Source organism: Schistocerca americana, chromosome 6 (assembly GCF_021461395.2).
Source record: "Schistocerca americana isolate TAMUIC-IGC-003095 chromosome 6, iqSchAmer2.1, whole genome shotgun sequence".
Lineage (NCBI taxonomy): Eukaryota > Metazoa > Arthropoda > Insecta > Orthoptera > Acrididae > Schistocerca > Schistocerca americana.
Window position 1 is genome coordinate 339,740,083 of NC_060124.1, and position 15,353 is coordinate 339,755,435.

At 38.4% G+C, this 15,353-nt stretch overlaps 1 protein-coding gene across 7 annotated transcripts in view; it reads left to right on the plus strand.

Moving 5' to 3' along the window:
• The window catches only part of LOC124619379 (proton-coupled amino acid transporter-like protein pathetic), a 234,082-nt gene that overhangs the window by 206,183 nt on the left and 12,546 nt on the right, over window positions 1–15,353 (plus strand). For all 7 annotated transcript variants that reach the window (XM_047145715.1, XM_047145713.1, XM_047145714.1 and 4 more), the window contains 4 exons: window positions 3,053–3,357; window positions 7,961–8,111; window positions 9,048–9,254; window positions 10,404–10,679. In XM_047145715.1, the coding sequence (XP_047001671.1) occupies window positions 3,089–3,357; window positions 7,961–8,111; window positions 9,048–9,254; window positions 10,404–10,679 (903 nt within the window). In that variant the 5' untranslated portion in view covers window positions 3,053–3,088. The remainder of the gene's footprint in view (window positions 1–3,052; window positions 3,358–7,960; window positions 8,112–9,047; window positions 9,255–10,403; window positions 10,680–15,353) is intronic.

A 15,353-nucleotide genomic window follows, 5' to 3' on the forward strand; every position in this document is an offset into this window, starting at 1 on the left:
CATTCTCTTTTGTTCCTTTTCCTAGCAATGCTACCAAATACTACTGGTAATCCCACCGTTTACTACATCACTTGTGTGATGTACCAAAACTACCGACCAGTAGCTCTGGTAGAGTGCAACTCTAGCCCAAAGTCACCATGGACGTGTCACATGAAAGAAAAGTCATCACAGCCACTCTTACTAACATTTGGTCCTTCCTTATGACCTCTCCGCGATGGAGGTCAGAACCGCAATTCCCAGCATTGCAATCATGCGGTTTTCTTATGAATGATCAAATAAGACATTAAGACACACTGCTGCCCAGAATCTACATGAGGAGGCCTCAATGCAACCACCTCTTCCCTTGGGGATGATTCCCGCACATTTTGTGGTCGAAAAATACAGTTCACGGTGCGACGTGCAGCAGGATAATGTTCTTTATACCTTTGACACTGCTGACAACCTCAGGTTGATTCAACCCTTCACAAAGGACATTTGTGGGCCAGCAGCCTATTGGAGTGCAGAATGACTGCAAATTTTACTCTGGTGTACAGGGTGGGACTGTTCAAATCCATTCAAAGAAATTTGAACACGATCCGAAGCAGCAAAGGGTGCTTGTATTTTTCGGCCCTCCTATTTCGTCATGGAAAGATGCGATCTTGATACATGCATGAATGATACTGCAAGACCCTCGGTGTCACTCACTCGCCCACCGTGTGACAAGCCCACAATGGCGTTGGGCAGAATTTGGTGACATTAGTTGTCAGTGTGACATCATTAATCCATCCAACACCTCACATGAACTTTTTCTGACCTCTGGCCTCTTTTTGCATGTGCAGACGCTGCTGTTTGAAGTGTCACAAAGCCCAAGGATAATGTCACAGGGGCCACACTTGTTCACTGTTTCAGAGGAAGATTGTAGAATCCTTTGAGCCAAATATGAAACTTATGTGTCACAGTGGGAGGCAATTATGTGATTTCAAAAAAGAAGTTCTTTAACTGTGTTGCACACTATAGTTTTAATAGTCTACAACTATTTAGGTAAGAGGACTAGGCTAGTAAAATAATATTGTCCACTTTTATCTTCGGGTTGGCCATTATTTACAGTGTAATGAATGTACTGATTAGTCAAAAGCCTTAAAAACCAGCAATTTAATGATAAATGACCATTCGAATATTAGCAGTTGGCTCAAATCAGCATATATTGCCCAGTCAAAATATTATCATCATATGCCAGTATCCAGAACAACCACTACTTACAAAGCACATAATAACTAGGCAAAGTGGAAGTGACTCAATCAGTTTCTTATAGGCCTCCAAAGTTGGGCCTGGTGGTCTGCCAGTAAAGCACGTACTTGGAAAGAATGGAATCCCAGTGGGACCATTGATTTTTCAGTCTGCCTTTTAACATGGCATTCATCTGTTGGTCAATTAGAGATTCACTAGTGGTTCTGATTCCACAGTAAACTGTAGGTTACCTTCCCCTGGTTGAATAACTGGGACACGTAAGTTGTTGAAATGGCATCAATTGAAAGATTTGCACCTGGTCATTGAGCTTTACAAGTAATTATTATTGTCATAGGTTTCCAAAGATAAATGAATTTGTAATCACTATAAAGCATCCCGCCACATCTGATGTTATGGTCACTGCAAAGTGCCCCACAACTGTTTAAATGGTTGTGGTGGCGGATTCATGTATCAAACACAACAAATTATGTGCCCCTACAGATGTTCAACAGAGGTAAGATCAAATCAGTTTCAAGACAAGGAAGTACTCAAAAGCCTTTATTGTGCTCTTCCAACCATTTGGTAAGATGTATTATTTTTCTGGACTGTCCCATTCACCATCATCATAAAAAGAGTAAATGTAATGCCTGATGATGAATTTGCACCAAATCAGTTAAGATTACTTTTCATGTGGGGTAATGGTCGCAGAGAAAGCCACAAAATCATACTACAGCCCATAATTCTCTCTTACCAATTTGTATTCTTCCAGAAATGTAATGTGTGTCTTGCTGAACTACTTACATCCATTGAGAAATTATTTTCCATCGGTAGACCATTGTTGGTATGGTTATTGACGCCATCTTTGTAGTTCTGAGTCACTGTAGATTTCACTCAACAGTTTGGGTAGAGAACCTGGCTTATTTAGTCAGTGGACTGTTATTTTGGAAGGTATTGTTGGTCTCCATATACCAACGTGATCAGAGTACAGGCTCCAAAATCAGTATTGTGTACAGATCTATGGCTTCCACAGAGTTTATTGACTATATACTCACCCACACCCTCCCACAACAGAGTCCACAAATTTGTTTTTATCAGGAACACTGTTCTTTTGCTCTGAAAGTTTACAGTCATCCTGTTTCACCCCTCATGTAAAGTGGATCTTCCTGCTACAGTGGTTGTGACACAAAAATGTGTATACAAAGTCTGCTAATACCTTTGTTTACCTACTTGATGACCACACATCATATAACATGGCATCCACTGTGTACTGTAGGTGTCAGTGTTAGGAATAAATGTAATAATTTGGCAGTACAGTGTACTCTTTGTGTAACTCAGTGTCAGGCTACAAATCTGTAGTTCTCACTTGACTCTGAGATTTTTTATCTGCCACTTATCTGGCCTTTCAGCTACAGTAGTGATTTGTGCATGTGAAAATGGCGTCCCGAGTGCACGTTAAATAGTAGGTTTACATATAATGGCTTGGTAAGTCAGTTCAAAGTTTTGGGGAAGGGAAGAGCATACCATCTCCAAAAGTATGTCTCATATAACAGTGGGGTGTTCAATCAAACCTTTGGATTGACGACAGCATTAGTTTTAGATTATTACCCAGCAGATAGATATTATTATTAATTTCATCAGTTCCTCATCTGTTCATGGTTAAAGTTCTAAAAGTGCATGTGCAATAGAGGGTATAATTGTTGGTGTAGCTGTTTTTATTGTTTTTCCAAGGTCTGCACATTGCTTTATGCTATAATTTGCATGATATGTGACTTCAATTTTAGTGTTGCAACATTTTATGTCTGTGAAGTAATCCACAGCTATTGATGTATGCACTTGTATTGTCCAGTTGGGCGCCGCGACACCGTTGCCGGTGGGCGCCAAGATGAAGGAGGGCCGAGATGAACGGCAACCACTGCTGCCTGCCACAGAGCCACTCAATGACAGCTATGAGAAACGCGCTCTGGCTGCACCCCCACCACCTCCACGCGCTTCTCCAGACAGCGTGCTGGTCCACTTGCCTGGCCAGATGGAGGCAGATGGTGGTGTCAGCAGCCCAGTAGGCACAGGTGGCAGCAAGCCACCACTGGAGCCAACGCTTGGCGATGGGGACTATGACCCACTGCTGCAGAGGGATCTGGAACACCCCACCTCGTAAGTATAAGTCTCCCATTACCCATATACCACATTAGATTAGAAAGTAAACCATCATACGCAAAAAAAAGTGCTGCTTTCTGCTTCACACATCCAATTCCGAGACTGATGTTCATAAAAAATGATGATTCAGTACTGCTTGATCTGGAGGTAATTAGTTTAAATCCTGGATACTGCAGAAATTTGTGTCACAAGATTTGATTGGCGAGGTGAGATTAGTTGGTAGCATACAGTTACAGATTACCAGATTATATCTGTCATTACTTAAACACAGTATCTTGTGAGAATGATTGACAGTGTGTGGAATATAGTTTTAATTGTTCAGGATGCTCAGTGATTTTGATGACTACCAAAGATAAAAGCTAAGAAGGATATCATAAGATAAACTACACCATGCTGTGAAAAACAGTACAAGGAGGGAAAGGTGTGGAATAACATAGGGTTACTTTTATATGGTGATTCATGAAATGATTAAGAATTTAAGAGCAGCCGTCAACTGCTGACAAAATGGGGTCAGGATTTCTGTAATCCAAACTTATTTTACTCATCTTATGTAGCACTGTATTCAGTTATTCACTATGGGAATGGTTGCCACTGTAAACTAATACTCTGGGACGGTATGAATAATTCCTCGTATACTAAATGCCAGGAGTTCAAACTACTCTTTTTCAATGTATTTTTTCATAATGCTCCTAGGCAACAGTGAAGAACACAGACTGTAAAATGGGCACATTTGTGTACATTGCCATTTAAACTAAAAAAAAAAAAAAACTACAGAACTCAGTCACTTCAAAATACTACTCTTACTGTTCCTTATACTACTACTGGATTAGTAATGGCTCTGTTTAAGAAAATATTCTTGTACTAAACTACAAAAAGTCAGTTACCTCAAAAATATCTGAATCTCACAGAGTGAAGCACTACCAATATGTTCTCAAGAACTTTTTAGGTATTTTAGTGATCACACACTAAGGCAAAACTCATACCTGCTTTAAGAATTGTCTTGCAGAGTGTATGATAAGATGATAATGATTTTTACAGGTTTCAGAATACACACACACACACACACACACACACACACAAAACAAATGTAGAAGGAGAACATTAATAAAAGTGACAAACTGCAGGGATGGATTCCTGACTGGAAATGGAAGGCAGATGGTGCTGACGAGTGAAAATTCCTCTGACCACATGCCTTGTGTTCCTTGCATGTTGCAGGCTGTGTGATTGACACAGCATACTGTAAGCAGCAGAATGGTCTAGTATTCATGTTAAGAACAAACCGAGATGAAGTTTATTTATGGCCAAGCAGATGGAATGGTCATGAGGCAGAATCCAGTCCTTCAAGTCTGGTGTACTCACATTCCACTGCCTCCCTGCACATTTGTCTGTCTGAAAGGACCCACGATCACACAAACGCCCAAAAAGGGCTTGAAATGTTGTGTGATGTAGTTGATGTTTATGAGGGTACTTGTTTTAGTACAGCATTGCTGTGTCTCGACTGTTTCCACCTGCTTGGCCATACAGAAGCACCATCTCGGTTTATTCCCAACATGAATACCAGATCATACTGCTGCTAACAGTGCACTGTATCAATCACAAAGCATGTAACACACAAGGAACACATGGCATGTGGTCAGAGGAACTTTCATTTGTCGGCGCCATCTCCTGTGGCAACAATGCATTTCCGGACACATGTTCATAGGACCTGTTTTCCTCTGTTTCCTGTCAGGAATCCATCCTTGTAGTTTCTCAGTTTTATTGATGTTCATCCTGTATATATTCACTCCCTCCTCAAGCAAATAGGCAGGGCCATTGCTTAGCAACCAGATCTTCTCAGCCAAATACCAGTATGCTGACAGTAGAGTAAGAATGTTCCCATTTGTGAATTTTGGGAAGGGGTATTTTCATTCAAGCCATTCATGGCACCTGCAGAGGCCTTTTTGTGTCAATTCTGAGCAGGGTGTGTGTGAAATGTTTTCCTTGGCACAAAAAAATGAAAGGATCACTTTTCTGAAACTTGTTATTTACTCCTGTTGCTATGCATAAGTTAAAAATTTGGCTCAAAGGTGCCTACACCATTCCTCTGAGTGGTGCAAAAGCATGGCAATCTGTGACATCACCCTTTGCCTCTGTGACACTTCAAGCAGCAAGGTGTTGACATTTTCGGTGAAAAGGACAGTGCTCAGAAGTATACGTATATGAGGTGTAAGGTTGGTTAATGAATTCACATTCTCACCAAATTACACCACAATTCTGCCCAGTGCCACTGAGGACATGTCACACCTAGGGAAGGATGTCACACTTGCTTGTACCCCATCTTGCCTTTTCTCTTCACAACTATGTGATGGAAGTCAGAACCACAGCATGCAGAGTTGAAATCAACCTTTTTTTCTAATAAGTGGCTGAGGAAAACATTTCAGACACACCCCTGCTCAGGATAGACACGAAAAGGCCTCTGTAGGTACCATGAAGATCTTGAGTGAAAACACCGCTTTCCTAGGTACGTTTATTTTTGCACATTTCTTGGTAAAAAATGTGCAATTTGCAGTGCTACGAGCAATGAGAATAAGTTCTTGACAACCGTGTCCTGGACAATTCAACCTTTTTGTTAGGACTTTATCGCCCTGCATCCCCACCGAACATGACCTCACCCCTTTGGAGTGTAGTGTGAGAATGTTTTTGCTCTGGTATATGGGGTGCAACCACCAAAGGACAGTTCAAAACCATTTGTCAAAATATAACAAGATCCAAAGCAGGAAAGGTTGTTTTATGCTTCTTCATCTCTCCTTTCATAGAGAGGTGTGACATTGACACTTCCATGAATAAAATGGCAATGGGTCCCACTGAGATCCCCACAATTTGGCAGTTTGGCTACATCATCGATGTCACCTTTGCACATTCTTTGGGGATTTGAAAAGTGTCTCTGTACAGACACACCCATCCGTGCATTGCTATTCCCGTACAGTATAGGGAACCCTTTCAAAGCTCCTCTAATTTTGGTTGTGGCTAGCAGGTGGTGGTGTCAAGAGGGTTGCCTGTCCTGCTGGTGGATAGCGATAAGTGAATGGGTATCTATGTGCAGAGACTGTTGTAAAATGCCGAAGAATGGTGCATGGGTGGCACCGAGGCTGTTGCCGAACAGGGGGGATCTTAGAGGGACCATTCGCATTTTATTCATAAATGTATAAACATCAAACCACCCCACCCCCCTCCCCCATGCAAAGACCATGTAAAAAGAAGAATGAGAGCATAAACACTGGTTTCCACCTTGAATCATGTTCAAATGTCGTCAAATGATTTTGAATGGACCCTAGTGCTTCTGCCCTGTATACAACAGCAAAAAATTGTGACATACTTAACTTCAAACGGATGAGATCACAGTCAGAGAGGGTACAACCCTGCGATGTCTGTAGAGAAGGGATGAATTGTTTGGGAGGTGACAGCAGTGTCAAAGGTTGTCAAGAAAGTTGTGCTGTTGCATGTGACACTGCAAACTTTCATTTATGACCCCAGGATGTGTGAAAATGAATGCTCCAAGAGAAGGAATCGTTTCATTCATGACCTTTATGACACCTGAAAGCGTTTCATGTTGATTCTGAGCAGTGGGGTGACCAAAATGATTTCCTCGCCCATCCATAACAAAATCGCATGGTTTCAAGAGAAGGGGTGAGATGTGGGTAATGCGAAGTGTGACAGCCATCTCATGGAGTAACATGTCCATGGTGGTGTTGGGCAGAATTGTGGTGAAATTTGGTGGTAATGTGGCATCATTTAACCTGCCTTACACCTTAACAAATGTGTGAGCACTGGCCTTCAATCTGAACATGTCTGGACTGTAAGTATCTGTTTAGCCCCTAATGAAAATACTGGATCATAAGTATCAGGAAAATGATTAAATGTTTACTTGAAATCAAAGAGTAGCTACATGAATTTATATACCTCAAATTGAATTGGATATCGCTGATAGTTGTATAGTTTTCACAGATACCTAGGAACATATCTTTGCGCTGGTTGTGACATCTAAGCAGTATTTTTTTGACATAATTTCAACTGATACAGTCGTTATGTTAGCCATTAAGATACAGTGTAAACAATCTGACTTTAGTATAATCCTGAGATTCAGAATGAAAACTGATTCAACTGGATTGTTGCCACAGTAATGGATTTGAGAGTTTTTTCTGTTGAGGATATTGTTTCACCTTCAGACTGGTACTGCATGAGACTGTGTGGCATTAGTACATGATCTACTAATAGTATAATTAATCAGATTGTGTGGTACTGCTCTCTCTACGCACAGACCAGCTTCTGTATGCACTGAAAAGGTGTAAAGAAATGCTTTTGGAGTGTCACACATAGATAAATATAATTTATGTTTTGTTCCACTGCACGTTAGTACAGGAGACTGTTGATTGATGTAACTGTGGACGTTTTTCAGCTGAGAAACTTTATTTTTATAGTACATACAAACTTTAAATATTTCACAGATGTCATTTTTAATGTTTAGAACAAATGCTGCTTTATTTATAGTACTGTATGACATTTGATTTGGTATAATTTACTTTGGCATTTATTATCTGTTATATATGATTTATTGTTTCAGTAATTTGGATACAATGATTCACTTACTGAAAGGAAATATAGGCACTGGAATTTTAGCTATGCCAGATGCATTTAGGAATGCTGGGCTTGTTGTGGGAACAATTGGGACTCTCTTGATGGGGGTGATCTGCACTCACTGTATGCACATGTTGGTAAGTGTTTTTGTCTTTGAGAACAATTCTTGTAATAACTGTTTTCTATTTTTATTCTTGTGGCACTACTTCATGATAAGAATCACCTCCCAAAGAAAATATTGCCATCTTATTCATTTCAGGGAGGTCCTCTTTGTGTTTTAGAGTAATAATTCACTGACTATACTTATTATTAACTGGATACGAGATGAAGTGTGCTACATAAGAACACGTAAGCATTTGGTGCTGATGTTCCACAGCAAACAGGAGACAACAGGGTGGCAGAATAATTGTACCAACCAGTCATAATAATGTACCCTGCTTTAGTTTGAAGTTCTGACCACCAACCTTCAAAATCTATCACAGCTGTGTCTGAAAATCTGCCCCAGTCATTTATATGGCATGACATTTATGGCAAATGTAAGCTCCGGTTACAGTAGCAAGCATGTGTTTTTTGATTTCAAATTGGGTTTTTTACACTAATGTTTAAATGGGTTGCTGTAGTCCCATAGTAAAGGGGGCCGTCAGATCTGGTAATAATACAAGCCAGTAGATTACGTTGGTCCATTTAATCCATTGTGTTTACTGTGTATGTACAGTGTAAAAATGAAACTGTGGTTTTGGAGGGGTAGCAGTGTTTTATCTCATAATTTTGGATGGTACAATTGTTCAGTTGTCTTGGTCTCCACTCCTGACTATGCCACACATCTTTCAGAGACTTATGTCCCGTGGTTTCCTACCCCAAAGAATTCACTTTGGACCACTCCATCAATTGTCTTATTTTATCCAGGTCAGGGGTAAAAGTATGCACAGATAAATAATACTGCAATCAGGCTTCAGACTGTTTGGACAGCTCATAATTGTCTTAGAATATTCTTATCTGCTATAGTTTAAAACTCTCCTTAGATGGAGATATTTCTTGTAAGGAATGCTTTACAAACAAACATTTTTCTGCAGGTGAAATGCTCTCATGAACTGTGCAGAAGGAATCAAGTACCATCGCTGGGATTTTCTGATGTAGTTGAAACTTCATTCCAAACAGGACCACAACCTCTTCGGAAGTATTCAAGCTATGCCAAAGTTATGATAAACGTTTTTCTGTGTATAACACAACTTGGGTTCTGCTGTGTGTACTTTGTATTTGTGGCAGCCAATTTGAGAGATGTAAGTAAGAGCTACGCGTCTTATCCTAACACTACATGAAGTCTTTACCTGCTTTTATTTACATCATCATCATCATCATCATCATCATCATCATCTCTTCTGAAGTAAAAAATACATACAGTCCACACAAGCACAACTCACACATGAATGATCACTGTCTCTGGCCGCTGAGGCCACACCAGCCAGGCACAGTGGTCAAAATGCGTGTGTGCGCGTACATGTGGCTTGTGCGCGCGCACATACGTGTGTGTTTTCTACTTCAGGGGAAGGCCATTTTGCTGAAAGCTAAAATGTATAGTAGTCTTTAACTTTGGATACTTTCACTCTCTGATGTCTTACAGAATAATATTTTAGGTAATTCAGCACTCAGGCAAAAAGTATACATTGCTCCAAAGAAAGTGGTTTAATGTATGGGGCTCATAGTTGCACATCTTGTAGACATTTGTTTGAAAGGTTAGGAATTCTTACAACAGCCTCATAGTACATTTCCTCAGTAATTAAATTTGTTCTCAACAATATGGACCAGTGTAAAAACAACAGTGACATTCATGATTATAATACCAGAGAGAAAGAAAGACACTGTGCTCTACTTAACCTATCTTTGGCACAGAAAGGGGTATAATATGCTGCTGTGAAACTTTTACATAAATTACCACATGAAATAAAATGTGTAACAGACAGCAGCAATAGTTTCAAAAATAAATTGAAATCATATCTCCTAGACAAATCATTTTATAACATAGATGAATTCTTGAATAGAAATAAATAAATCTACATGTATAATATATGCATTTTGTGCCACTTAAGGGAGTGGGTAGGTAATAAAAAATTTTAAAGTTTTTTTTATTCTTGTGTGCATTTCATAATAATGGTTACTGCGAGACTGATCAATGGAACATGTAAATAACTAACTTCCAATGTTTTTTAAACTGTGTAGTGGTCATTTTTCTTTGTGTAGCAGGTAACAATTTCAAAACATCCCAAAATTAAAGTGATAATGTTGTAACCTCTTTTATTGTTTGCTACAAAAATATGAGGGATATGTATTATCAAAAATTATGTTGTAAAGGATTTCAAATTTAAGATACCGCTTTAGGAACAGACCAAATAGTACATTCTTTTACTGATGAATTAAATAATTTGTTTCAGGTTATGTCGTATTACTTCAAGTGGCATCTAGGAATTGATGCGTATCTTCTACTATTATTGATTCCCATGATATTTCTAAACTGGGTGAAGAACTTGAAGTACCTCACACCAATATCATTGTTTGCTGCCATTGTTACCGTGACTGGCCTGGGAATTACATTCTTCTACATGCTACAAGGGCTACCTAGAACATCATCTGTCAAAGCATTTGCTACATGGAAACAACTGCCCCTTTACTTTGGAACTGCCATATATGCATTTGAAGGAATTGGTGTGGTGAGTATTTATTCATCATTTATAAGGGTAATAGACTGAAAGTGGGGCAGTAAAGATGGTATGAAAATCTTGCCTTCATCCCCTGTCCTGTCCCATCCCCTTGCTCATAATGAGAGTAAATTCTCTAGTTTGCTCCCTTCCTACCGAGATCTTCTGCCATATTAGATTTAGATTAGATTTACTTTCATTCCAATCGATCCATAGTGAGGAGGTCCTCCAGGATGTAGAACATGTCAGAAAAGCTATAATACATGACAAATATTTACAACTAAGACAAATATTTACAACTAAATCAAATAAGCTAATGTACCTTCCACACGTCCCAAGTGGAATGACCGTAATTTTTTTTTATGAACACTATATGAAAGGATCATTTTACAACACTCATTTACTAAGATCACATTAATGCTCTGAATTTAAAATTAAAAAAGTGTTTTTTATTTGTAAGGTAATAATCATATAATCGAACTACTACAGTTGGTTCTACTGAGAAATTAATCAAAGGAGTATGAAGGAGTTGGACACCAGTAAATCCTTTAGGCTTCTCTTAAACTGAATTTCATTGGTTGTTAAACTGTTTATGGCAGCTGGCAAGTTATTGAAAAAGTGTGTTCCTGAACAATGCACACCTTTTTGTACAGGAGTAAGTGACTTTAAATATGTGTGAAGATTATTCTTATTTCTAGTATTGATTCCATGAACTGAGCTGTTGGTTTCAAAAAATGATATATTTTTAATGACAAATTTCACTAAGCAATAAATATATTAGGAAGTAGTAGTTAGTATCCCTAGTTCCCTAAACAGGCCTCTGCAGGATGTTCTTGAGTTACACCACATATAACTCTTATTGTACATTTTTGTGCCCAGAAAACTTTAGCTTGGCTTGATGAATTGCCCCAAAAAATAATCCCGTATGAAAGTAAGCATAGTATGCCAGCTTTTTCATTTTTATATCCCCTATGTCTGACAGAATTCGCATTGCAAATAGAGATTTGTTTAGATGCTTCCACAGTTCTGTGGTGTGGGTGTGCTCCTCCAAGTTGAATTTATTATCAAGCTGTAATCCCAAGAATTTAACTCTGTCCACTTCTCCTGTCTGCTTGTCATCGTATGTTAGGCACATACTCGTGGAACACCCTTTACAAGTTCTGAACTACATGTAGTGTGTTTTTTCAAAGTTTAGTAACAAAGAACTGGTTAGGAACCAGTGATTAACGTCCACAAATATTTTACTAGCCAATCTTTCTAAGACTACAATTGATTTGCTACTTATTGCAATGTTTGTATCATCAGCAAAAAAAAAAAAAAAAAAAAAAAAAAAAAAAAAAAAAAAAAAAAAAAAAAAAAACAACAACTGGGAATGTTACTGATGAAAGTTCATTGATATACACGAGGAAAGGTAAGGGCCCTAAGATGGAACCTTGTGGTACTCTATATTTAATTAGTTCCCAGTTGGATGATGGCTGATAGCTTAATACAAGTCTCTTTCCTAATAACACCCTTTGTTTCCTGCCATAGATATAAGATTTGAACCATTTTGCAGCATTTTCGTGTTACACCATAATATTCTATTTTACTTAAAAGGATATTGTGATTTACACAATCAAATGCCATTGACAGATCACAAAATATACCAGTTGCCTGCAATTTTTTGTTTAGTGAATTAAGTACACTTTCACTGTAAGCATAGGTAGCCCTCTCAATATCAGAACCCTTTAGAAATCTAAACTGCAACTTTGACAGTATGTTATTTGTGATAAGATGGTTATAAAGCTGATTGTACATTACCATTTCTAAAATTTTTGAGAATGCTGTCAAAAGTGAAATTAGGCACTATTTTGTTATCTCCCTTTTTAAACAGTGGCTTAACTTCAGCATATTTCAACCATTCAGGAAATATTCCACTGATAAACGACTAGTTACACAGAAAGCTTAATATGTTAACTCAGAATCACATTCTTTAATTAACTTTGTTGATATTTCATCATACTCACTAGACATTTTTGATTTTAAAGATTTCATGATGGACATTACTTCTGCTGGGGTAGTGAGGGTCACATTCATATTATGGAAGTTACTTGAAATGTCTGGTCTGAGGTATCCCATGGCAGCATCTACAGAACCTGACAACCCCATGTTTCCAGTAACAGTTGTCAAATGTTTGTTAAAAAGTTCTGCAACACTGTACATATCTGTCGCCAATGTATCACTTACTCTTAATGCTATTTGCCCCTCCTCATGTCTGGCTCTACTGGTCTTCTCCTTCACTATATCCCATATTGTCTTTATTTTGCTACATGATATGACTATCTTTTACTTGTTATATATTTGCTTTGATGTCCGTATTACAGTCTTTAATATTTTTCAGTATTTCTTGTAATGTGCTGTAGCATCAACCTCAGAACTGTTTTTGTTTTACATGATACCTCTATTCATTGAGTAATGCATGGCTTCTTTGTAGACTTTGCTCTAACCTTGGTTAGCTTTGTGGGAAAACAGTGTTCAAATAAGGTAAGCACTTTATTAGCAAAAGTGTTATATTTTTCATTCACTCCAGTGAATGTCTCTGAGGAGTGTCCTAAAAATAATCAATTTTTTCCTTATTTATTACCCTCTTGAGTTCAGATTTGACAGATTTTATATCCTGTCCAGTATTAACATTTAACAGAAGGAACTGCATTTCATGGTCTAAGGGGCCATTGACTACTGGTTTTGTAATATAATTTTGTTCATTAGACTGTTCTATAAAGATATTATCAATGGCTGTTTGTGAGCAATTGACTACCCCAGTTGGGAACTTTACAGTGGGAATGAAGTTAAATGATAGTGTTACTAACTCATATAAGTTCTTATTGGGAGAGTCTTTAAGGGAATCTACATTGAAGTCACCAGCAACCACTATTTCTTTGTTTTTGGTTGTTAAATGGGCCAGTACAGCTTCAAGGTGGTTTATGAACAAATTAAAGTTACCTGCAGGTGCTTGATATACACTTAATATAATGAAGGCTTTTTTATAAAATTCCACTTCTGTTGCAAATGCTTCCATATGTTGCTCTAGGCAAAATTTATGAATGTCTTTGTTCTTAAATTTATGACAGTTCCTAATGAATGTGGCAACTCCTCCTTTCACCATCTCTGCTCTACAAAAGTGAGATGCTAACCTAAATTCTGTAACACTTAAAAGTTCTATAACAGTAGTCATATGATGTTCAGAGAGGCAGATTATGTCAGCTTGGTTTGAGGACTCTAATTCATCTATGCAGTTAATTAATTCATTAATTTTATTTCTCTGTCATCAAATATTTTGATGCAATAAAGATAGCTGACATTTCACATTGACTGAGTTAAAATTGGGTAGAGTTGAAATTTCTCCAGATTGTTGAAAATTCTTGACCAACAGCTATTTATGCTGATGTAATAAGCTAGAATTATGTTTTTGGGTTTCTTTCTCAAACTGAAGGTTTGTCTCAATTCTAACCTCTCTTAAAACTTGGTTTCTTTCTGTCCTCCCTACCCTAAAAAATGGTCTTTTCCAAACCCTTCCATTTCCTGTTGAGGTGAAGGCCATGCCTAGTATAATCCCACCTATTGAGATAATCAACAGGAACCACACCAGTGTGTGAACCTGCACCCGACATAAGCAGCCAATCCAACTCCAAATTAACTCTCTTTACAGAAGAGTTCGAATGAGGTCAGTCATGGCGCCCAAGAACAGATACGAGCTATACTGTACCCAGGATCCCTGTCAGCACTGTTACCTGGCCCACCCACTGTAACCACGGTGTCATCCTTAGTGAAATCTTTGCAAAGTGACCCTAAATCCTCTGTCACCTGCTCCAGCACTAGGTTTTAAAAAAATTGTGACCTGGTATTCTGATCTCAGTTCATCCTGCAAAAGTTGGTCAACACCTCTTTAATGGAAACCACCTAACAACAACACTTTCTTTCTCTTTACTGATTTCCCTACATTCTTACTTTTCAATTTGCTGCTGAAAGTTTGTTGTGCCCTGTCTACACCTGCAACTGCTTGAGGCTCACCAGCTTCTAACTGAGGCAACAGGTCAAGTCTATTTTCCACATTCACCACATAGCTGTCAGACAAAGTTCTAGGCCTGTTCCTCCTGTTGCCTGTTGCCACTTTCCACCTCTCTTTACCCTTCTCCATCCTTAACATGTCAAAGTCTCCCCTGGCCTTGTCTAATTCAGCCAGAAGGGTGGAAAATGTCCCCTCCTGTTCTAGCATCTTCCTATCTCTACTACATATCCTACAAAACCACTGATGAGTGTCATTTACTTCCCCTACTCCCACGCCACTACAGTCACCAACATGGAAAAAACTACAGTACCCGTCACACCAAAGGCCCGATCTAACAATTCTATGGCAGGTCAAACACTTTTCACTCATGCTAAACATAATAGTGTATTAAGAATAAGTCAGTTAAATTACAGATAAACTTGAAAATATGATTCTACAAATTTGGCGTGTACGCAACTGTATGTAAACAAAAACAAAGTGCAAAGTTTCTGAAACAATTACGTAAACTTTATACTACTTTTCGGAAGTGTGAGTTAAATAATGAAGAGGTATGCTACTGTTAAAGAGCTGGAGAGGGCAAGGAATAATTAAACAAAATTCTATACATTTGCTGCGACAAAATGTAAACAGAAAATACG